General features: G+C 41.2%; 1 protein-coding gene across 8 annotated transcripts in view; it reads right to left on the bottom strand.

Annotated features, from left to right (window-relative positions):
- Window positions 1-24,679, bottom strand: part of celf4 (CUGBP, Elav-like family member 4) — a 117,677-nt gene that overhangs the window by 68,158 nt on the left and 24,840 nt on the right. For all 8 annotated transcript variants that reach the window (XM_024270936.2, XM_024270937.2, XM_024270934.2 and 5 more), the window contains exon 2: window positions 18,107-18,189. In XM_024270936.2, coding sequence (XP_024126704.1) covers window positions 18,107-18,189 — 83 coding nt within the window. The remainder of the gene's footprint in view (window positions 1-18,106; window positions 18,190-24,679) is intronic.

Raw genomic sequence — 24,679 nt, 5'->3', positions numbered from 1 at the left:
TTCTTCCATGTGGAAAGGTGAGAAAAGAGAAGTGCGAAAGGGCTCAGCAGGAGGAGGGGTGATTGAAGTGAAGGATGCAAAGGAAGGAAAAAAGGATGTAAAGAGAAATGACAACTGCTTAAACTAAAATCTATTTTTTAAAAATAACATTCACATTCTGCTGTACTTTGTCTCTAAAACCTATAGGAATTACATAAAAAATGCATACATTGTATCAGAAAGGTTTTGCAAATGCTGGATATTTACCTGTGTTCTACGATGCAGTGTGGAACAAAAGCTAAACAAAAACACAACAATGCTTTGGTACGTAACACATCACTGACCAGACAATGTAACAACTCATCGACAAGGACCTGGCAGGAAGTGGCTGAACCCAGCCTGGGTGTGTACTGAGGGACATAATGACTAATGACAAACAGCTGAGTGGCAATTAGTAGCACAAGTCAAGTACAGGAAGCAAAAACAGGAAAAGTGGACTTTCAAAATAAAACGTTCAAACTCTAACTCAGGGATTTAAGTCCCCAAACCTCATAAACCCTAAAATCATTTTGCTTTTCCAGTAACTATCTTCTCCTCCTTTAGCCTCCTTTTGCACATGAAAACGAAATCTTTGGATGATAAGTTATTTGTTAGGACACGGTCTGTCTGAAACATTCTGTTCCTGCCTTGAGGCAAGAAGTTACTCAAAAGTCTATTTTGGTCTCCATTCATGGAAACTCAGAATCTTTTAGCTGTATGCTGCTTCATGCTTTATAGCAGAAACAGATTTACCCTGAAAATAGGGCACATGCTGTGCAGTGTTTTGGAGTTTGGTTTCCATTTTGCATCAACTTTAACTATACTCATCTTCCATGAGTGAGCAGAGCCTTCAGCTTTGCTGTTTCAAGGCGATCTCCGGGAAATACATGACAAAAGATGCGACTTCTCAGTTCTGCTTTGTGTGGCACAGTCAGTTAGGTGTAAGATCTGGTTGCCATGGTGATGGCACCTTTTTTTTGTGTGTGTGAAGAGGGTTCTAGCAGCACTTCATTCACAAAACCGCAAAAAACCAAAAGACGATTTGAAAAGTTTCTCTGTTTTAGCCAAAATATAATCTTTTTCTGTAGTCTTTCAACAAATTCCAAGCACTGAGCATCATTTATAGAAACCTATGAGCAGAAAACTTTATTTTTCTGAGTTTATGGAGGTGCTGGATTGTGTCTGTCACACTGAAGATGTTGCATCTGCTGGATGCAGCTGATGCTCTCAGCAGCGACATATCAGGCCATAATGAAAACTCATCACCCAAAGTCTGTGACTGTGGACAAACACTTCCTTTTTCCCCGTCACACACACACATCTGCAAACAACACAGAGAGAAACACTTAAGAGGGTGAGTCAGACCAATGTCCCCCCTGAGTCTCAGTCACATAAACACTCACCCAGCAGAGGCGAGGCAAGCAGCAGAGCCCCTGCCAGGTTATATGGAGGGACAGAGTGTTCTGAGTTACTGCACATTGCAGCCACTCTCCACGGCAGCACCATACAGAGTCCATAAAGCATGATGGATGGCCTATCATCATTTACCTCTTTGGTGACTTCTCAATGCTGTCACACCCCGCCAAGCACATGCAAGGAGGTGAGACACAGCAACACAGACAGGCGAGCAAGGGCACAGCATAACGACAAAAACAAAAAGACAGGAGAGGAAGAAAGCAATGCTGACAAAATTATGCTAAAATGGGCATTAGGGAGAGTGACAGTGGGAGTTCTGAAGGGGGACAGAGAAAATAGGAAAGACAACGAGATGGATGAGGGAGCATCTTTGATGTTTGCTAGAACTCGAGCACACTTTGTCGCACACACACATGCAAACAGCTGCACGCACAAACGCACACTATCACAAAAGAACTGAACCGTCCCCTGTCCCTCCTCTCCTTTGATGACAGCACCCCACACACATAGAGGCTGTATTTAGAGCATGCAAAATCTACTGTCTCCTCCACTCTCCTCTCTATGTCACAGTGGAGGGAGCAGGAGGATAAAGTGAGTGGGGGGAGTCAGAGGGGGAGAAAGACAGATACAGGAGGAGAATGAACACCAGATGTAGCAAAATGACACAGTGATAGTTTACATGTCAAAGTGGCTAAGACATCAACAATGGGGGCAAGACAAAAGAATGGTAAATAACTTCCAAAAGAAGCAGCCAGAAGGAGAAGAGGGTTTGCAGCCTGCACTCAAAGTCAGTATCTACTCAGTTATGCAATAAAAAGGTCTGTACTTAATGCTTTTTGTGACCTTTTGAACCCGATGCTACCTTTTATTCACACATGTTTTAGTCATGTGCCACTTATTTCTTTCAGAGAATGCAGTAAAAGTTCTGTATGGATGCATCGTCTGAAAGAGAAAACACAGGAAAAAGTAAAAGACAGTAATGCCTCCCCAAGAACTGAAACCTAAAAGGCACAAAAGAAAATCTATTCAAGCTATTCAAGATGGTTTGGTCTACATTCATAAAAGTTTCCATCAAGCATGGATTAGTCATAGTTCTGCACTTAAACCATACGTGTGCTATGCTCCCTGCTGCTACATGTCACCCAGAGCCTGTCTGCTTCTTGGACAGCCACCGCCATGTTCACAGAATGTCACAGAAAGCCTCATTTGCACTTTCACGGGCTAAATAATTGATGGTAAATTAAAATGGCAATTTTTATCAGACTAAAACCATAAAACATTCATAAAATGCAAGCAGTACTTTCCACGCTGAAGAGGATAAACCCTTGGAGTGGCCTTGAGGTGGAATCAGGAGTTGAAAACTCATTTTATGTGCAACTTCTTTTCACCAACATAAGCAATAAAGCTATTTAAATGTATTTACCCATAATTACGTTTTGAAAGCAGGTGAATTAATGACAATAGTAACTCCTATCAAAGAGGCAAGAGAGCATTCAATCAAACTTTATTTATAAAACATGCTTCTCAAACTTGTGTAGCTTTAAACGCTTTACAGTTAAAAACCGACAAAAAAATAATTACAATAAAAAACTCAACCCATCCTTTTAACACATACAACCCATGAACCAACACACATAAATACTTAAAACTAAATCCTAAAAGAAGCTCTAAGTGCCTTCGGTTGTATTCAAATTCAGTCACTACTTGCTACTTAGTGCATTTCATATATTTTGCCATTTTGTAGCTGTCAAAATCCACGATTCCAAAATCCAGTCCCCAAGAAATTTCCCTGGAGTCTTTGCAAAAAACCAACTTATTCTCACCCCCAACTTGTCATATATGGACATATGGTTCGGGCCCCCTCAGCATCACTTTTTGACGTTTTGGGTGTCCTCAACTTGTTTTTTGACATGCTGGCTATTCCCATTAAATCAGGAGTCTCCAACCTCCAGATCGAAAACTGGCACCGTCCTGAGGGCCGCTTGGTACTGTGCCACATACGCTAATCAGAGGCCCCCAACCCATGGGACGCGGACCGGACTGGTCCTCTAATCTGGTACTATTATCCTAACCTGGCACCCTAATCCGGTAAAGGTTACTGCATATCTAAAGGTTGGGGACCCATGATTTAATGGGAACAGCCAGCATGTCAAAAAACAATAAGACGGGAACACCGAAAAGTCATAAAATGATGCTGAGGGGACCCAAAATCATATGTCCATAAATGACGACTTGGGAGTGAGAATGCTTAGAAAAAACTAGAGTGCATTGATGCTCACTAGATTAGCAAATATAGATCCCAACGCATTGTGTTTGAATGATTAACCATATGAACCATATGAGTTTTAATTTTTTTTTTTTTTTTTATTAATTACCCAACTTTCATCGTCAGAAGACATTGTGTCATGAATCAGTCTGTTTTTCCCTCAGACCACCAGAGGGAGCCATCGCCTGAATTCTAAAACTCTCCTGAGCCTCATCTGCACTTCATCTCCCAGAAGCCCCAGCCCTCAGTTCCTGGTTCCTGCTCAGCTGTCTCCAATCACACAATCACCCACCTGCTTCTTAAGCAGCACACAGAGCCACACTCTCTGCGAAGTATTTGTTTGTGCCACCCTGCCTTCATTACCGAGCGTTTATACCTGGACCTGATCTTCTGTCTCTGACCCTCTGATTGCCTGCCGCCTGCCCTGAACCTCGCCTGGATCCTGACCACTCTGCTTCTCCTCTGATGCCCTCATGCTGGTGCTTGACCCCTGCCTGCCTGACCCTGATTTAGTTTTGTGGACTTTTAGCTGTGCATCACGCCTGTTGCCCTGCCTGTGCCGAATAAACCTGCTGCACTTGGATCCAGCTGTCTGCCTGTTCTTGACACATTGGATTCATAAATAATCCTTATTATCAGGTTTTTAGTTCTGGAAATCGGTGACATCACATTTGGTGTTTCAAAAAAAAAAAGTAGTAAGCATGGTGTCCAAATTGCTGTTAAAATCAAGGGCATGAACTGGATAGTAGTCTATATAATTTATTAGTAGTTAGAGAATAGTGAAGGAATTCCGACACGGCCTTAGATTTTAGTTTCTCTTATGGCCAAATGGAGCTAGCTTAAAAAATAAACCAAAGTGAGACTTCAAAACAACATAATACTTGAACATTAACGTGTGCCTGCATTCTTTCTGTTCTGTTTAAGGATGGAACATATGTACACAGGTCATAAAGAAAAGACATTAGTGATTACATGTTACCAGGCTGCATAATGGATTGGTTTTATTAGGCTAAAGCTTTACAAATCAACTGAGCAACTATGCTAATGCTATCGCTAATATAGTTTCATGCTAATTTCAGAGTGTGCCCAGACGTCAGAACTTTAGCGACTCTGCAAGTCAGCACGTTCAATATCTGTAAAGTGTAAACGAGAAAAATACCTTTGAAATCTCTGGAAAAAATATGCTACAAAAGTATTGTAAGCTAATCAGTGAGGAAATTAGCCTAGCCTGGATGCTCATTTTGACAAGGGGGCATGAACTTTACCCAACCCTACATAAATTCATTTTTAAGTTAGTTTTAAGGTTGGTTTCCAAAAGCCCAAATTGCGGGGAACAAACGTTGTCTTAAAACCGTCCAGACATATTCCAGGACCGACAGTGCGCACCTCACTTGTATACAGAATTCAGAATGCACATTTAATAAGGCCATGAACCGGAGCTGCTATTTTGAAAGAGGTTGTAAAATCTTTACCTTGCAAGACTGAAATATTATCTCTACACCAGTTGCCCTCACAGAAAAAGAAATACAGACAGTCTGAAAGAGGGGTGTGTGGGCGCTGCCTCTCTGAACAGTGTCTATTGATCGCCACCCGGCACACATCACCACAACTTTCACAAATTGCTATTGAGAAGTGACCTGTAATGCAATTACTGGCCAATCCGAGGGCTTGGTTGCCATCAATTATTAAAAGCTGCCTGAGTCGTGGCCCGCTATCCCGTCTCAGCTGGTGCGTAGTGTCATTATCACATCTGCTGGCCACCAGCTGCTTCGGCGAGGTTGGGAATAAGATTTCCTAGTGCGACTGTGTCAGAAATATCAGATGATATGGGCCAAACAAAGAAGTTGGAATTGCTTTATCATATATTTTAGGAGGTGCGGTGACAACGAAGAGTTGAAGGTCAGAATGAAATGGGTTTTGGGATTTTGTTGCACCATGGTGAAAACAGCGGGGAGTGAGTCTGGTTTAGAGGAACTTTAAACAGAAGAAAAATCAACATCACGATTGCAGTGCGGATCAGCAGCAGGACCTCGTTTTTTTCAAAACGCTCAGTAATTCTGTTGGGCTCCGAAGCCGCATGTACAGCCTGTATCATATTCTGTGCCGTAAATTCCCACTTTGCCACGTAGCTCTCCTACAATCTGCAATGCATTCCTTGAATTATGTGTGCCATCAAGGCTCTGATGAAAGAAGACAGAGTCCACGGCAATGCAAGCACAGCATAATAATTGCCCTTTGCTTTCAAACTGCCGCTGTAATTTTTCTCTAAGTTGTTCTCATTATAAAAGCTCTTGTTCAAACTGGGTTTGTGATTACTCTTTTCAGAAGCCATTGTGAAATAATTTATTTGTTATCTAGTTCAATACCAAAGTAGCACTTTAGAATACGGTTATATTGGATCTCAAAAGCAAGTCCAACTCTATTGAATGACTTTTCCTGGAAAATTCTACAAAGCCATCCTTGAAAACGACTTTTAACCAACATCAGTTGCTTAAAGAAACTTTGAATAAAATAAAGGAGCTTTAAGACAACTGCTCTCGGTAACCTTTAATTTCATAACAGCGGTGGGTCTCCTTTGAAAAAGTGGAGACCATTGATTAACATAAAGAACTACTATAGACAGAGAGATGTGGAGTATACAGAGCCTCATGCTGTTCAGTAAAAGCTGTAAGAGCCTGTAAAGCCTCGGGGAAAAATGAGATCATTGAATGAAAATGTTCTCTGCTGTTTCAAAGCATCTGCTCTGTCCTACACTGACAAGCGCGCAAGACACTTGGGAGTAGAGCAGACATCCAAGCCAGGCTAATGCTTGACAGAAAGGAAAAGTACACACACCCTGGACCATTATTTTTCTTCATCATCTTAAATACCATTTTATTGGATGAATTATAATCTATCTCACAGATTTTTTTTTTTTGTGCATTTTTTCTATTTTGCCATTTTAGTCTTCAGTCTTTCACGTTTAGGGTTAAATTAGCCAAACAATGCACTCACTGTAATGGAAAGACATATCGCACTATACGTCTGTTGGGGCTTGAGAACCTGAAGAAGACAAATAGATATTGCAGTGTGACATAAGTGTTCAGAGGGAGAAAAAAAAATCCCTGAACTGGCAAGATATTTTAAATCAGCTGGAGTCAAGGGAACTCAGTGCAGCAGCAGCAGGAGGTAAAACTGTGACAATGGCAGAGCGGCTATAACAAGCAGCTTATGGAGATACTTAAATCTGTGAACTATATGTACGACCAGGGTTCAAGCCAGGCACACACAGGATAAGGTGCTTTTATAGCTTTTTTTTTTTTTTTCCTAAAGAACAGCTGCAGCAGCCCATACTTCTGTCCTCTCCCCAGCGGCAGTCACAGCTACTGCCGGCTTTATATCCGGGAGGGAATGATGTGGTGCTTCGGGGGGGTTTATGAAACTCCAGTCATGCAAGATTTCTCCCCACTAGAAAGACAATTTGAAGAAGACAGATCCGGTTAAGCATCTTTGAAAACTTCTAAATATTTTTTTTGTTCTAAGAGATTGACACATTTGTACGATGCCGTATCTTTTTTTTTGTGTGTACTTTAATTTCCTTTTAGGGGTCAAAAAGGTACTTTCGCTCACTTTATATCTAATGGCTTCTCTCCAAAGTCACACATGGATGATAATATTGGGGTCAAAGTGGGGCTTTACCTTCTTTCCCAAGGACATTTTGACATGATGGAGGGATTGAACCACAGATCTTCTTCTCATTGCAAAGTGACCACTCAATCACCTGGGCCTCTGCTACCACCTATCATACCATTTCCCGTTCTCATGAGTACATGGAAGAGCTCTAAATGCCAATCGTGACGTTAACACTTGTAAAGGCTGTTAGGATTAAGAAGTTTTGTGCTTGTTTTGGGGATCAATGGAGAATCAATGAAAGGATTTTAGACAAGCAATAACTTGTTCAGAAATGGAGCATGACATTTCTGAATTCCCTTAGTTGGCGACACAGCTTTACTGCAAAGTAAAAAGAAAACATAAATCGAATGAAACCATTAAAGACAAATCAGTCAAACCATTTAAAATGATGTCACATACTTTTATTTTTCCATCTCTAGATGGTTATAACTCTTCCTTGTATTGAAATCAACTCCACAAATTGAGTTATTGTCATAGCAGAGCATGCTCTGCAGAATTGCTTGGTGTAAAAAGGTGTGCAATTCCACATACGGATCATCAATCTACTGACCCAGCAGGTAGCATGCACCACTTCTGAAATTAGTTAGCTTTTTCAACTATGGTGAACTGCTGCCTCAAGGCAGATGAATTTTTCTCATTAGTACAATCTGCTCAAACTGCATTTGGCAATGGGAGGTTGTAACATCAGGCCTTAAGCCTAATGATGATGGGAGCGTTCAGACTTTATATGACAAAGGGTGGCATGTTCGCTTGTAATAATATTACAATTACAAAACCATTCATGTTTTATACCTCACAGGGGTTTTTACAAGACCTGTCTTAGACACTGTAGGGTATGTTGACATCCCAAAAATAACAACTGTATGGAATTACTGGTGCCCCCATGCAGATGTCTGGTTGGATAAGAGCGACCAATCTTTAAATTTAGGGTATCAACAAGCCCCCTATCAACAAGCTAAAGAGACAAAGTGAAGAGAATGGTGGGAAACAATAACAAAAATGCAAAAAATGAATTGTTAGAAATGAGAAAAAACTAAAGGAACCCGGAGTGCTTTCTCGCACACAGGGTGAAATAGATGTGAATTCAGAATTGCCACTTTACAAATGCACAACAAAAACCTTTTTTTGTACATGTTTGACAATCTGACATTGCAGTTTACTGACAGCTCGTACAGACTTGATACTGTGAAGTTCACAACATAAATCAATCAATCAATCAAATCCAAACCTAGAATGAACCTATTGTTCTGCCTGTCTCCAAACAGTTACACTTTGAGTTTTTAAGTCAGGATATTTGATGGGGTTGAGGTCCACAGTATACCGCGCAGATCATTCATGGATTTATTTGTTTCGGTCTTATTTTTGTGGAGAAATCGTCGCCATATTGACACAAAAATGGGGTATTTGCCAAACCTGCCAAGAAGCTTGAATCACCGTACTGTCCAGCAGATCAGTGTGTGCTTTAGCAATATGATATCCCCTTAAGTGAAAGTGACAGGTCTAATATTAACCACAAAAACACAAAAATCAAAGGTGGACAGAACTATGGAAAACAGAGCATGTGTGTGTGTTTTTAAATCCTCCATGCTGTTACAGAAAGACATACAAGATTAATGAACCGGGATGATCTTATTAACAAACAGCTCTGAAATTATAACAGTAATTCCACGAGGTGTCTCTGCGTTTCCACTGTCCGCTTAGGGAGGCTAATTTGAATTTTTATTGCAGGCTTATGACCTGCCACATTCAGCCTGAAAACTGCTTCACTCACAGCTGACTTGAATACAGTATATTCTTTTTTTTTTAAAAAAAAAAAATATTATTTAGGATTAATAACTCTAAGTTTACCAGAGTCTGTTTAAAAAAAGAAAAAAAATCTATGTGCTTATTGATTTTGCATGCTGGGATTGTTTTAGCTAAAATGCGCCTCAGCTTCACTCCGCCGTCCTGTCAGTGGGGATGTATTCATTTGATGAAGCACGTGATGTAGCAAATAGCTTTTTTTATCTGTTTGTTTTTTGGATAAGGGCGATTAAGATAGTTGATGAGGTGAAGGCCCGGGGAGAAAGAGCGGACGCTCCGGCTCTGCAGTCTGCAGCATTAGTCATATGGAGGGAGCCTGTGCCTCCTGAATATTGCATTACTAAATATAAAAATCTACAAAGAAGAAATGAACTTGCGTCCTCGCGCACGCTCCAGGAAAACAAATCACAATCCAGCACCGACTCCCCGCCCTCATCCAAACACCTCTTCACCCACTTTACCTGGGGAGCCTGGCAGTTATTGACCAATAAGGACGACTTATTGAGAAAAAGCTGCCATGAAACTGGGTCACGGGATCCAATCAATGCCATGGATTTCTTGCCCTGGCATTATCTCAACTGAGAGGAGTTGAGGGGAGGAGGGAAGGGAGGTAGTGGGGGAGGGGGGGGGGGTGTTGAAAAAAGAAACAGACACAAATCAGTTGGTATGGAGGCACCTCGACTACACCTCTCCTCCTACTCCCTCCATCCGCCCACTCTCTCCAGTCTGCCTTCACCCCCCACCCCCCACCCTTCCCTCTCTTGCTATTCATTTACTGTCCTGTCTTTTATGTAGTTTGTTTGCCCCCAGGCTGGAAACGGCTGTGCGTTCATGTGTGCGTCCGCGGCTTTGTGTGAGCGTGAAGGAGCTCTGGAATGACGCATCGATTCGCAGTGTTCTATATTTCCTCATCTGGCTCACTATTACAGTGACAGTCAATTGATGCCGTATTTCTCTCCTTACCTTACTCTCTTCTGCTTTCTCACTACTCCTCCTCCATCCACGAGCATCACAGTATCAGGTTGTTGAAAGCAAGTGTTTACTAGGAGTGTTGTGTTGCAGCTACGAGAGCAAGATTTGGAATATGAGTGAGTTGGGAGTATCAGAGGTGGGTTTTGTTTGGCGTGTATTTGTATGCACAGATTCTAACCTGGAACTGGGTGCTAAGTATTCAGGAGTGAATGCCTCTCTGTGAAGTGCAAGGGTATAAGTCAGTGCTCTGACCTATGCTCTATTTTAACAGTTTGTTTAAGAGGATGCCAGCTTTTTTTTTCCAGTTTCACTTTTTTTTCCCATGTGTTAGATCTTCTGTGGGAGGATTCGCTTGTGGGTATTTGGGCTTCGTGGTTTGTGCACACGCTGCACTAGCTTCTGCTCTGCAACTCCACCCCGTGACCCACGCATAAACACTCAATCACGCACACACATGGGTACACAAAAACACATCCGCCCACTTGTGAGGATTTTGCCAGAATCGATAGAGGAGCTTTTTATGCCTCTTGCTGTAGTCTAAAACTGGTTGGCAGAATCACAGGGGCGGCAGCCAAGGCCTGGCATTAATGTTGTGCCCCATTTTAACACACATCATTGTCTCCAGATGAAGAAATACGAGTTATCTGCCCAGATACTACAATTAATAAACTATACTGCCTCCTTTTGTCAAAGTGTTTTACATTTTCATAGAACAAGTCCAGCATCATAAATGTGGAACAACTTAACTTCAGCACCAAATGCAATAAAAAGATTTAGCCAAAGTCTTCCTGCAAACAAAGTCATTGATTAGAAAGGTTTTCTAACAAAATTAAAGGAAGGAAAAATGAGTTTATCTCCAATGTGTTTGTTGAAAACAAATCCAATTGAGTTTTAATGCCACGTTCACACTGAGCTTAGAAACGTGTTTTCAACTGGCCAATTCAAATGAAAAGTTTTTGATCAAAACTCTCATTCACACGTCGTCATTCGAGTTCTAGGTATAAAATGTGTGGCTATTGAACAGGTACTGACCTATAGGTAGGGTCCTTTTCGATTTACGGAAGTGCCAACCATTTGAAATTGATAATTAAAGTGAAATTAATAATGAAACGACACCAAGGCCGAATCAGAATTCTTCCCCTACTCTTACAGCTTCTCCATACCCCTCCAGATATAAGGGCTTTTGAAGTGGTAGGATTGTCCAAAATAGTTTTTTTAAGGGCTAACCTTTGCGGTGGAGGGAAGTCGAGCCCTTCGCCGTGAGGGAGTTCTGCGACGTGCAGCGGAGAAGTGTTTTTCTTCACGTGGGTGTGCACTGATGCATGGAAGTTTACATTTAAATGTAAGTCGTGACTTTTTGTTTTAGTATGACCTTTTTAAAGTTATAAAACCAGTGTGGTTATGTGTTTCTAAATGCTAGCAGCTTCACACTAACATAGCTGACCGGCGACTATTGATGACATCATTGAGTGGGGCTAACGTCTGAATTTGAAGACACTATTTTTCCATAACTCTCCATGTGGAGGGCTAAATTTAGGGGTAGGGGGATTTCGGATTCGTCCCAACTCTTTCATATATCAGAATAGAAACGTGAAAGAGAAGATTAGTGCAGTTTGCACCGTTTTGTTATTTTGTATTAAGTCTTTTCCAAATGAGAGTACATGTGCTTGTTTTGGGTAGCAACGGTCCAGGGTAAAAAACAGCATATTCAAAAAATGCATTCAAGAATTCCTGTTTTGTGTGTTTTTTGAATGTGCATCACATATCTAGTGTGTGCGTAGCATAACACCTGAAGGTATCAGCGTACAGAACCTCAGGTTTAAGCAAACAAGCCGTTTTTGTTGACTACCATGAATGGATGCATCCCAAGAGTTAAAGACAAACTTAATAGTTTCCTTTTTTCTTGTTCCTTTGCTTGCTTTTCTACTTTAACTGCAACATCTTTAAGTTTAAGGCTTTACATTTTAGTATTTTGATGTTTGAAAAAAGCATGTATGCATATGAAAAATGCTTTTCAAACAAAGCCACTGGCTATCATTTACCATCACACAGTAATTATCTTCTAAAGTTCACAGAACATATTTGGATATGTTGTGGGTGTTCTTGAAATTCCCCAGAGCAGCTACTGCCTTTTTTTCATTGTAGGTTCTCATTCTACTTTAGCTCCAACACGTTACATTCCAGTTACTTTATAACCCATCCACAAAGTAGGCTTTTTGAAGTAAAACAGCCCAAAACTCTGAAGGACTATTTTTATGTGACAACTCCTTGTTTTTTGTTGTGTCTCATCACAACGTAGAAAATGTGGTGCTGAGTCTCATTTTTCCTTCTTTCAATGTAGCAGCAAAATCAAAGGGTAAAAACGCACATGGACGGTGCTGCTCGCTCTCTGGGTTTATTTTAAAGTCATTAGGGAAAAAGAATCGAAGAAGGTCCCAGGCGGGTCTGGATGATTTCTTTTGGAGGGAAAATATTCAAACTTGTCGTTATGCGGAACTGAAACATATTTGATGTTATTCTCTGGCGTATCAATGACCTGGAGTGTAGTCATGTTGCAATCCTGCCCAAATCAGCATGACTGGAACCACAACCTAATTGATAGTGCAATGTACATACTATGAATCAGCGCAGAGACTTATGGGTAAGCAGCATAAAATGCTAGCTTTACTTTCCAGGACAAAACCTAAAGTGCTTTCCTCTTAATCTGTGTTTAATGTTTTAAGATTTGGCGTCCATATACGTGGACGTCTTGGTTTGGGTTAGACTACCACAGTAGTTAATGCTGCTTAGCTTGGACCCTGTGTCTATGTATGTAGAGGGTTAGCTCAAATACTAGCTCAGGTCTTAAAATGGTAAACAACAGATGCTGGTAACCAAGCGCTGGAGCAGAACTTAACTTGGCTAGCTAGCAGGTCAGAAACCAAGACTATGTCTGAATTCCTTCACTACGCTCTAGTGCACTTTAAAGTGCATTAGACATTTTGTAGTGCTGTCCAAATCTACAATATCGAAATCGAGTTGAGTACCCTACAAATTTCCCAGAAGTCTTTGCAAAAAAAAAAAACTATGTGCATCGATGCTCATTACATTGGCAAATATGGACCACAATGCAATGTGTTTGAACAATTTTTGCGATTAAAAAATGTGTTTAAATGTAATTTTGAACAAACTATCCACATTTTCATCATCAGAACACATTAGATTCATAAATAGACGTTATAAAATGCTCGTATTGATTAGACTTTCACTTTGTGAAATCGGTGACATCATACTTGCCATTTGAAAAAAAAAATTGCTTGTAAAAATCCAGGGCACTAGATAGTCCCACACTATGTAGTTTTTAAGTAGTTAGGGATTAGAGTGGGAATTTTGACAGAGCCAAAATATCACACAAAAAAATACAAATAAAATGCGGTTACCCAAAATGCACCTCATCTACTACTTGACTTGCAGGGGGCATGGTCATTACAAACTGTTCCAGTGCTTTATATGCTGATGTTTTCAGTTCAATCGCACCTGCACTCAGGATAGATAAAGGTGGTAATTTCATAAAAAGAGATGATTGGATGAAGAATCCCAGGAGTGTGATGTCTCCATGTCAAACAGCACAAAGTTAAAGACACAAAAATCTAACCAGAAAGAGTTAAATTAAATAAAATAACATATTCAAACTTAGTAACCAATGTCTATATTTCCACATCTACAAATCCTTCGACTGATGGCAGAAAAATGAAACGTCTAAAGACTGTCAACCAAAAATGAAAACAAAAGCTTTCTGAATACATTTTTACAAATATCCTATAATTATGTCAGGAATGTATATAATTCTTTATAATAAATCATAGAAAGCAGGCTGTTTGATTGATTTACAGAAGCAAATATCTTCAATGAGACCAAAATTACTCTGTTAAGGCTTTTAATAAATAGAAACAGCTTCATGTGGATACAGCCCCTCCTTCCTGTCTGCTCCCACCATCCCTGGTAATTACTCTAATTTCATTCACCTGTTCTCACTCCAAATCAGTTCTGCCTGAACCTGTCACAAGCTTTCTGGAATCTTTGTGTGCTCCTGGTTGGATTTCCTGCCCATGCATTTGGCACTTCTGCCTGTTGAACCTTTGATCTCTTGGATTGGAGATAGACAACTTTTTGGGATTTAAGATTCAAATGGTGATGGGATAATCGAGTAAGAGTGGCTGCGTGAATCCCAGATTTTTCCTCAAGCGTTTTAGAGAACCTCTGCCTTTCCCAACCTGAGCTCTACAGTCATGCACTTGCCCTCTCTGCCATGATGAGTCAGCAACTTGCCAGCACAGTTGACATTTCACTCTGCTATCTTTAAGCTCGGTGTCTACTCACTTGGCTCGGTGCTGCCCTCTTTCAGTTCGGAGGTGCTGGTGCTTGTCTGTCCTGATCATTTCTTGCTTTCCTCATTTCTTTTTTTTTTTTTTTTGCTCCAGGTACTGCAACAGTGTCAATGGACAGAGGGGCTTCTACTTGTAAAAGTCACAGACTTTGCACTGTGTTTACATCTGAAATTAATATAAATGAAAATTTCTAGTATGCTAGGTTTGTTTTAAAATGAACCTCAGCTGTTGGCAGATCGAGATGATACAGGCCGTGGTTTGAAGAACAAAAGAAAGCAGCTGCTTCTCCAATTTAGATGAAATTACATTTTTCCTGTTTTTCATTTGACTCTACCCACTGGACAACTACATATATAAAGAAAAATAATATTGTATGGTTAAAATTTACCTTTTTTATCATTAAATCACTATGCAATGCAAAAATTGAATCTTAGGTAAAAAGACTAAAACAAATGTCTTATTAAATAATCTTTGTTTGAGTCAATAGTGATTAGAAAACAGTAAACCCTTGGTAGACCATTTTCTAACCCCATTGGCAGATCTTTTTTTTTCTCCCAATGGGGTAAGAATTTTTGACTTTTGTGGTGTGGTAATCTAAGAAAAGGTAAACGTTGTATACTTTTTCCAAAGCCTTTGAGGACATTTTTGATTCCTGGTTCCAGCACTGACCTTCACAGAGGAAGTTTCACTAAAATTTAGTGGACAGTGAGACCATCAGAAGATGAAGTAAAAAAAAAAAAAAATAATAAAAAAAAATAACGAGAAATCTTGCGTTTACAGACTTGATGGTAGGGAGATGTAGGAAAAGGTTGTATATTAGTTCACCATGAAAAAGCCTGACGCATCTTTGAGAGCAAAAATGTCCTTTTATTTCTATTTTTTTTTTCTTTTTTTTCCTAATTACTTAATTTATTCTGCTTTGTTGAGATTAGCTCCATCAGTCTCCTGTGTTGTGTCTCAAGCTATGTAAACAGTGGACATTCTTGAACATGTGTTTAGCCCATAGCGATAATCACACTGAACAGATAGGGAGGGGTGACTTCTTCTTCTTCTTCTTCTTTTTCTACTGTTTGCTAGCGCATGTCCGCCACCTACAGTTGGAAAAGGCTTGGTGTGAAATTAAAAAAAGCAGTGTCTTGTGAAATCTTGTGAAACTTGCTTTTTCTTTCACAGCTCTATTCCGATATATCATAAAACTAAAATCTAAATTCTTCCCCCACTCTTCTCCTTACCCTTCCAATTGAAAGAGCATTTGAAGGGAAATGGTTGTTGAAATAGTTTTTTTTTAAGGTTAGAGGGACGGGACTTAGAGTTCTGTAACCACGGAGGGGCACGCTTTTCTTCCTGTGGGCGTGTTCTATTTCACAAAAGTTTACATTTAAATTTAAGTAAAATATTTTTGCTTTAGAATGACCTTTTTAAAGTTATATTATTATGTATTTCCTAGCACTAGGTGCTATGTGCTAATGTAGCTGACCGGCGACTATTGATGACATCATCGAGTGGGAGTAACTTTCTAATTTGAAGACACTATTTTTCTAGGGCTATGTCCAAATTCTCCAACTCACTATATAGTGCACTCGGTATTTTGCAGTATCGTCCAAAATTGAATGCACTAGAAATTTCCCAGAAATCTTTGTGAAAAACTAGCTTGCATCAGTGCTCACTACAATAGCAAATGTTGACCATAATGCATTGCAGTCACACAATTTTTGCAAAAAAGTGTTTAAATGTAATTTTTTAATAACTAATCCACATTTTCATCATCAGAACACAATGGAGTCACAAATAGACATCGTTAAATGTTTGTATTGATTAAATTTTCACTTCTTGAAATCGATGACGTCATATTCAGCATTTAGAAAACCAAAAGAAAAGTAGTTAACATGGTGTCTGAATTGTTTTTAAATTCCAGGGCACTATATCGTTTTTTTTGCTAGTTAAGGATTAGGGTGGGAATTCTGGCATAGCTGATGACTTTCCATTTGGAGGGCTAAATGTAGGGGTAGGGAATGTACACTGCGGAGGGTGTTTTGAATTTAGCATCAGGGTTTGATTTTAGTGTTTACTTTGTGTGCAAGGGCATTTGTCGTAACCACCCTTAACCCTTGTGCTATCCGGCACAAGAGTTAAAGTGGGGTCATCTGGACCCCATAAGACAGCGGTTTTTTTTTAGAGGATTTTTTATCTTTACTGGTGTCTGGGGAAGACATAAAATCCTGTCCACCTTGTTCCACGTTTGTCATGGGAAGGATGACAAATCAATGTAAAGGTGAGGTCATTTCAACTCCATAAGAAAGCACAAGTGTTAAGTGAAAATCCCCTTCACAAACAGCTGATAATGATGCATGACTGACGGTCAGCGGCGGAAACATGTGAAGTCAAACTACATCCTTACCCCTCCATTTGTCTGACAATAAAAAAAAAAAACCCATATAGATTTATTAAAAAACCAGATTGACAACAGCTTTGCTGTTCATGCGTCAAACTCTAGAAACCAGAGTTCCCTCAAACATACATCATAACAAAACTGCATTCTGGCTTTGACCAAATATTTTGTCTTTCCTTGTGTCTCTCCCACCCTGTTTCCTTTTGAATAATGTGCGAATGGGGGGGTTAAAAAAGAAAAAAAAAAGACTGGGAGCATGGATCCCTACTCCTCCGCTCTTCTCAACTGCACGTCTGTGATGTCATAATCACTCACATCAAAGGCTGCGCGCTCAACACGGCGACTGTCAACTTCCCTGGAGGCGTCATTAAAAACGAACAGAGCAAACCGAGCCGGGCCTGACAGAAACGCATCAAAACTTCCAAACACACACAAGCAAGCGGTGACGCTCCGCGTGCACGTTCAGGCACTAAGGTGTGTGAACATGCCGCTTGAAAAGGGCGCGACGCATACATAGGCAAGCACGGAACAATGTATACAGTAAAGCGAACGCTTGTGCGCCATCCCCACAAACACTTTGCTAATGAATGAATGTCTTCACCACTTTTGAGTGTCAAAACTTTCTTAACAAGGGCTGAGCGCTTAGGCGAGCACGCTTCGCCTCCAGCTGCAAGCGTGCACGTGACTAATCACATCCACAGCGTGTGAACATCCGCCGTGGAGATGTGTGCAGTCGTGATGTACGTACATTCATGATGCACACTTGTGCTGAGGCACAGCGCTCGCGCAAACGCAGAAAAATCCCACATTCATCCGCCCACTCACTTTTCATCTCTGTCTATCTCACATATTTGCCCACACACACACACACACTCATTTACACAAACTGGAGGAAGGACTATAAATAGTAGGCCTATGATGTGATGCTGTGAGGTTCCTCCCTATGGATTTGTGTGTATGTGACTGTCAAAGTGAAGAGGGAGGGAGCCGGTTGAAGGAGAGTGGGGGGTTGAGATGAGGAAGAAGAGAGATCCTGGAGAGGAAGAAAAGACGGGCTGCTTCAGCCCAGCGCACAGGCAGCGCACCATCAGCATTGTGAGGATGGAGATTCCTTCTTGAGTCGTAACAAATAAGCAGCATTTCATGACAAAAGCGTCATCCGTGGGTAAAGCGTGTGCGGCGCTCTGTGTGTGTGTGACTTACTCCTGGCAGGGTCTTCTGCTCGTGCAATGCATTCTGGGCTTTCAGGGCTGACTCTCTGGCACAGTAGGTAAGGAAGGCACAGCCTGAAATAAAGCAAAAGAGGAAAGAGATTGTTGAGTTTTGCGAATTGAAGGAGAGGCAGATTTGCAAAAAAAAAAAAAGGAAGGGAACGCAGTGATCATCAGCCAAAGAAATGTTGCAGTCGCAGCTCCAGAAACTCTGTCCACATGGCCGCATTGGGAATTGGTTCGTATTTGTGTGTTTATGCATGATGAAATGCGTTTGAGCGACTGTGCAAACAGAGCATTTCTGCGTATACAAACAGTCTCCACATGCACAGCAGAGGAGCACCAAGAGAAACTGCATCAGCGATTCGAACATTCCTTTGCACAGGAGCCACTGTGCCCACATCAACCCATCAAATCTGTGTGAGCTTTTTTTCCTGGCAGTCTGAAATAGCAGTTATCCATTTGTCCATCGCACTCTCCTGGCTGCTGTGACAGGGATAGACAGCTTGACAGCTTCTCCCTTCTCCCTCTGACTCCCCCCCACCACCTCCACCACCACTTTCCTTTCTCCTCCCTCCACCCTTCATTTCTCCATCTCCCTGCTCCATATGTTCCAAGGCTACCCACAATCCTCGGTTTTGTTAGCACCTGGGCTGACATGCGGGGGTGGAAGTAAGATGGAGACGCAGAAGGCACAGACGACGATGAAGCCGCGGGGAACTTGTAAGCTGTTCCCTCGCCACCCCGTGTTGACAGCGAGGCACGCGGCACTGTCAGAGAGCTGACAAACTGTCAATCTGCAGATCAAAGCTAATGATTCATCTGTTTGACAGTTTAATAAAACACTCACGGAGACAACTGCGCAATATGCTGCGGTGTTAGAATGTAATTTAAGTTCATATTGTACAAGCAGGTGTTTGTCTGTCCCCCTCCCCCAACCGCCGACCACACTCTCGTTGCAACAGTTTCGCCAAATTTTGCAATAGAGAAAAGATCGTCCGAAAGCGAACAACTATGAGCCACCAAGCGGCGGCGGGACAAAGAAGCTGCTAATGTGTGTCAGCTTTGAAAGCTTTTCATAGATGTCAGGCTCCCCTGCTGCCATGCAGCAAACACAGAGACAAAAGAACCGCGGTTTGTTCTGGAAACATCAAGGACCGCGCATTAGACGATTATCACAGACCCCCCTCCCCCAAAGACACAAACACTGTGCGGCTCAAGGAAAGCAAACGACTCTCATAGCTCTTCCCAGTTCAGATTCTCCAGGCTATTCATTGTTGGAGGGTGCGGCGTGCGTTGGACGTGGAAGCAGCATGCCTTCCGTCCTCCCTGCTCCGTCTCTTTAACCCCGGGTCGTCCTGATGGAGGGACACCGGGGAGCTCAGCCTGTTGATGGTTTTAATTAACGGGCCTCTCGCTCATTAGGTGGAGTGGGAGTTGGCCGCTGACAGCTTTGCTACGTCCTCATCCTCTCAGGGCCTGTTGTGTTAATGCTACACGCCGGCGCGGTCCCACAGGAAACACAGGCAGGTCTCCCATTCATGCGCCTGAAACCCGTGTTCGGAGCCACCTTATCTACTTCAGAGGAACACAATTTAGATTCAAACAATACTGTGGCAATGATTAAAGTCTTTAATTTAAACTGCAGTTTATTTTTATTTTCATTTTTAGTTTTTTTGCCGCAGAGATAAAATGAATATTTCAAGAAATGGAAAGAGGTTGCAAAATGGATCAGAATGAATCAGCAGAATGTTGAAATGAAATAACAACTCATTTGACCTGCTACCATTGCCTCACATTGCCTCAGAAACAACTCATTTTAAAAAGAATGGCTCAGTGCAGAGATATTTCTCCTTTTAAAGACCCACTGTGAGGAAAATTGTGTTTTTAATATGTCCTTGTGGCCTTTTTTTCTCATGATGGATGGCATATATGAAGAAAATAAAGATTAAAATTGCATTTCTATTTTTTGATCCAAGTTGTTGTGAATTAGGATGAGATGCAAGAATACCCGTGGAAAAAGTTTGTAGCTGTGTCCCTGCTCCGCTCCATTCTTATGCATCCACTTGCTGACACATAGATCCATGTGTGTCTTTGTTTTCCTTATTTAAGCTGAAATCTGGCTCAAAACTGTACAGCTGGATAGCTCCGATATTGCTTACCATTTTTGTTGCACTGGATGGATGATGGTTAAGAAGACGGGCTTACTCCATACCAACGGTCCCAACTAAAACTCAAAGGCAAATTTCTATTATACTACTGCAGCTCTGCAGGATCTATGTCCCAGAAAACAACATTTTTTTTCTATTGTCTAAAAGCATCATAGTCATAATCAAAACACCACTGGGCAAAATTGATTCGGGAATATATTGCGATATTTTGTTTGACCATACTTGTATCACTTTAAAATGCTGACAAGACAATATTTAGTTAATTACTTATGAGCGTCCTTCAGCATCTTGCTTTTGGTTTTCCATCTTAACCCCAACCGTTAGTCGGCAGCACAACACACTGCGACCAAAACAACAAGATACCACAAGAACCAGCTTTTGTGTAATGTTCAGTCAGCGTCGCGGTTTTGGTTGTTATGAGACTACTTAGTTTCTACATGTGATGGGTCCTGAAAAGTGAAAAATTGTTCTGGTACAGTGGAATAAATCGCAATATGTTTCGTGTCGTGAGACATGTATCAGGATACTTTAGACTCTTGCTAATACACACCCCTAGTCTGTGCACTTAACTTACAAAAAGGGTAACTAAAGATTCACATAATAGGAAAGTTCTAGATTTTCTTATACAGTGTTTCCTAACTTTTCCGGTCTTGCTATTTGTAATTTTCTTTTCTGCGTTCTGATTAGCTATAGACCATTTCAATCAATCTTTTCAATCTGCTGTGTCTCGTACAGAATGTGTTCAGCTTGCCCAATTCACACAAGTCTTCGATTGCAACCTGACCTTTGGTTTCATTCTGTAGTACTAGACGTATTTCCTATGAAGATTTGAACTTTGAGAATGTTTAACCCTTTAACACCAGAGCTTTAGCTCCAGTATTTACACTCTTTCAACTACCGTAACCATTGACTGTAACCGTTCAACCGTTTACGCAATTAACGTCATTCCAGCAGTTTCTGCAGCAGACAGAAGCAGCTTTGCGCTGGTTTGCAACATTTTACAGTTACAGTTTAAATCAGCCAATTCTGTCAGGGATAAAAGTGTTTTTTTTCCGTAATGCAATACTTTGTTCTTCGTGCGATATGAAAAGCCACGTTTCTCCGCATCAGAATCGGCCATTTCATGTTGATCACGTTAAAAGTCGAAGAGAGTGTGTTATTTACGAAACACCACCAGTGTTAAAGGGTTAAACAAGAAACAAAAGTGTGAAAATTTTCTGTTTTAGAAGAGTATAGTGAGGGGGGTTGCATCCTTCAAACATCTATAATTACTATAAAAATATGAAGTTATTTTTAGGACACAAGTTATGCAACAAATAAGGGAACACCATATTATAAAAAAAATCTGACCAAAATCTATTAAGTTAAAACATGGAGAAAAAAAAACGTAACAGCTAAAGTAATGAAGTGGTTTAACATTTAGCATTGATAGCTTGTTGAGCCGATATTCTCTCATTTGGATGATATGCTGCACATAAACAACTTTTCTGGGTTTCTAACTTCTTTCCTGCTCCTTCCCCTACATGCCAAGCTCTATCTGCATGTCCCTGTGCTGCAGATTGAGCATGTCGTATGGATTTTGCATTGCAGATCTGGTCTGTAATCTTCTCTGCTAATTGCTCTGTCATTTCTGTCAGTGCTAACTAACCCTGTCCACAAAGCCTTTCCTGCACCTGCACTCTTCTTACCTGCTGCAGATGTGTGGCTTCAGTATTGATGCCGACCGACAAAGCAGATGTTTAGGTGAAAGCAAGCGTTGTTTTAGTTACAGCTTAGGGTTAGCTTTGATAGCTAGTAAAAACACAACCGCCTAAACACTTTAATCTTTAAAGACCCGTTCAGATGAAAATCGTGTTTTTTATATGTTCTTGCGGCATTTTTTTCATGATGGAGAACATGTATAAATATTTTAAAATTAAAACAGTGTTTCTGATAATTTCTCTATTCAAATCCTGTTGGATCAGTCGCAGATGAAACTCCGCGGTTTGAAAAAGCTCAGTTTTGTGACACTCCCTTCGCTGCTCCACTTCTGATGCATCCACTTGCAGACAAATGTATACATTAACATTCTTATTTTCTTCATCGAGATCAAAACTGTACAACGGCAAAACTCTATTTTTTTTTTTTTTTTTGCTACGCTAATGTTAATTTTGGCTTGTGAGGTGCGATAAGCCTGCGCGGGATAGTGTAAACAAAGGGCTGATGGGAAATCACCAGAGTTAACCTCGGCCCCAAGAGTCCCATCCCAACTTAAGACACATTTCCCATCCCAAATGTGTCTTAAAGGGCCTATATTATGCTATTTTTTAGCCTTTCAGCGTAAACTATATCAATATATAGGATCATATATTACCTTTGGCACACTAAAGAACAACTGATTTATGAAATATGAGTTATTTTTATGAGCTCTACACCCGGAAGTAAGATGACTTGATTTCTGAGGCCCCACCTTTTGCTCTCTTTGGTTGTCGTTCATTTTATGATGTCAGTTTGGAGTCGGCCTCGCCCACGAAATTAAACAACCTCCAAGCTTTTGCAAAGACGGATGTGCATATAAAATTTAAGCATTTTGCCAATCACCGCTAGCTCCACGGAGAAAGTGGATGCTGTATTAGCCTGGGGGCAATGCTGGCAGCGGAGACTTTTCCTGGAAGGGGCTGTTCCCCCCTTTGTGACATCACAATGTGAGGACCAACTGTTTTATGTGGATTGGGAGGGACTGGTGCTCAGAGGGTTTTAGAGGAGTGCTCAGAGAAGCATGAAAGGAGCAAAAATGAAATAGGCCTTTAAAAAAAACAACACAGGCTTTTTGATTTTAGCTAAAAACTGCATAATCATAATTAAAAGAAGACTGGAAACAGTTTAATATTAGATCAAAAGATGAAAATTAAGCCACATTCAAAACTCACTTATCCTACAACAAAAAGGTAAAGTTAGTGTGATATTCCGATGGTGTTCAGTTGTGCACGCTTTGCAAATAACACTTAAATAAATGGCAAATGTCAAGCGAATGGTAATTTCAGCATAAAAATGCTGCAGAATTGAAGTATGAAGAATGAGTGACCTAAATGAGTAAATTAAAAGTTAACTAAAAGAACTCGAGGGTTCACCAGCGGGCATGTTCACCCACGTACGGCTGACGCATCGATGCTAACATAGCGGAGCACTCAAACACTCACATATGAAAAATAACAGTCAACAAACGCTCAATTTATCATCATTGTCACAAGTGAGATGCTGGCAATGGCTGTAATATCTGACTAAGACCCACACTGGCCCAGGAGAGAAAGATAAGCTGTTTGTTTTTGCTGTCAATGCTGCCAATTTAGTTCCCCCATCACTTCAAATTCAAATCAACAGCAGCGCAGAGGGGATCTAAGGGAATGTGCGTTTTTGAGAAAGACGGGTGAGCAGAAGGAAGGAAGGAAGGAAGGGCACGGGAGTGAAAGGAGGGAAGGGGGAGGAGAACGGCAGAGAGGAAAAGCAGAGGATGCTCGGAAAAGAGAGGCAGAGCAGATAAGATCACCTAGCTTCTGTGAACACCATCCCCCTGTGTCCTACACTCGCCTCTTATCTCAACTGCTGCAGACACCCTAAAGGGACACACACCCACTGAGCTAGAGAAGCTGCGAATGAGGGAGAGACAGGGAGAAATATTGCAAAAGGAAAAGAGAAATGATGAAAGGAGGAACAGCCAGGGAAGGGTGCGGAGCTGAATAACTTTCTGCTGGGAGGGGGGAGGAGAGAAGAAAACTATCAACTGAAGGTTGGAGTCGAGCGTCGGCCGCGTCGAGAGGGGCTTTTAGTCTGGCAACCGCAGACGACCAGGATGTGCCGGTGACTTCAGCTTAACGCGGTGAAGCCCCTCACTTTCTATCGCAATCCTTTGCAGTTTGAGCCCCCCCTCCCCCCGTTTTCTTCCCAAATGCAGTCTATCTCACTGCATTAGCCAGATTTATGACTAAGGCAGCTTTTAGTCATTCCGTCTGCTCGCTGCTGTCAGATTGCCCCTATACTGACCTTCACAGATTTGCAACTCACGTCTATCTTTAGTCTATTGTAAGCATGGTTTTCTGAAGTCATTTTTAAATATAAAACTTACTTATGCAGCGCTACAGATAAGCACACAAAGTAAAACCCATCAGCTTTCCTCCGAGTGGCCAAGGCACTGACCAGTGGGATCGGGGATCAGGGTTGGTGCGTGTGGGGGGCCTCATCTTTAGTGCAGACCGCCTCCGCTTTGATCACTCGTCTCACTTTCTCCACCTTCTTGAAACACAAACCTCACGTGTTGGGTTTTCTCCTGGCGCTGTTAGATATCAAATGGTGTGCCTTAGAAATTATTACAGCGTTTGTGATGCACGGTTCTGTTTTTTTGGCAAGTTCCTTTTTTT

Source organism: Oryzias melastigma, linkage group LG5 (assembly GCF_002922805.2).
Source record: "Oryzias melastigma strain HK-1 linkage group LG5, ASM292280v2, whole genome shotgun sequence".
Classification (NCBI taxonomy): domain Eukaryota; kingdom Metazoa; phylum Chordata; class Actinopteri; order Beloniformes; family Adrianichthyidae; genus Oryzias; species Oryzias melastigma.
The sequence above is the reverse complement of the archived record's forward strand: the minus strand, read 5'-3'. Positions and strand labels throughout refer to the sequence as shown.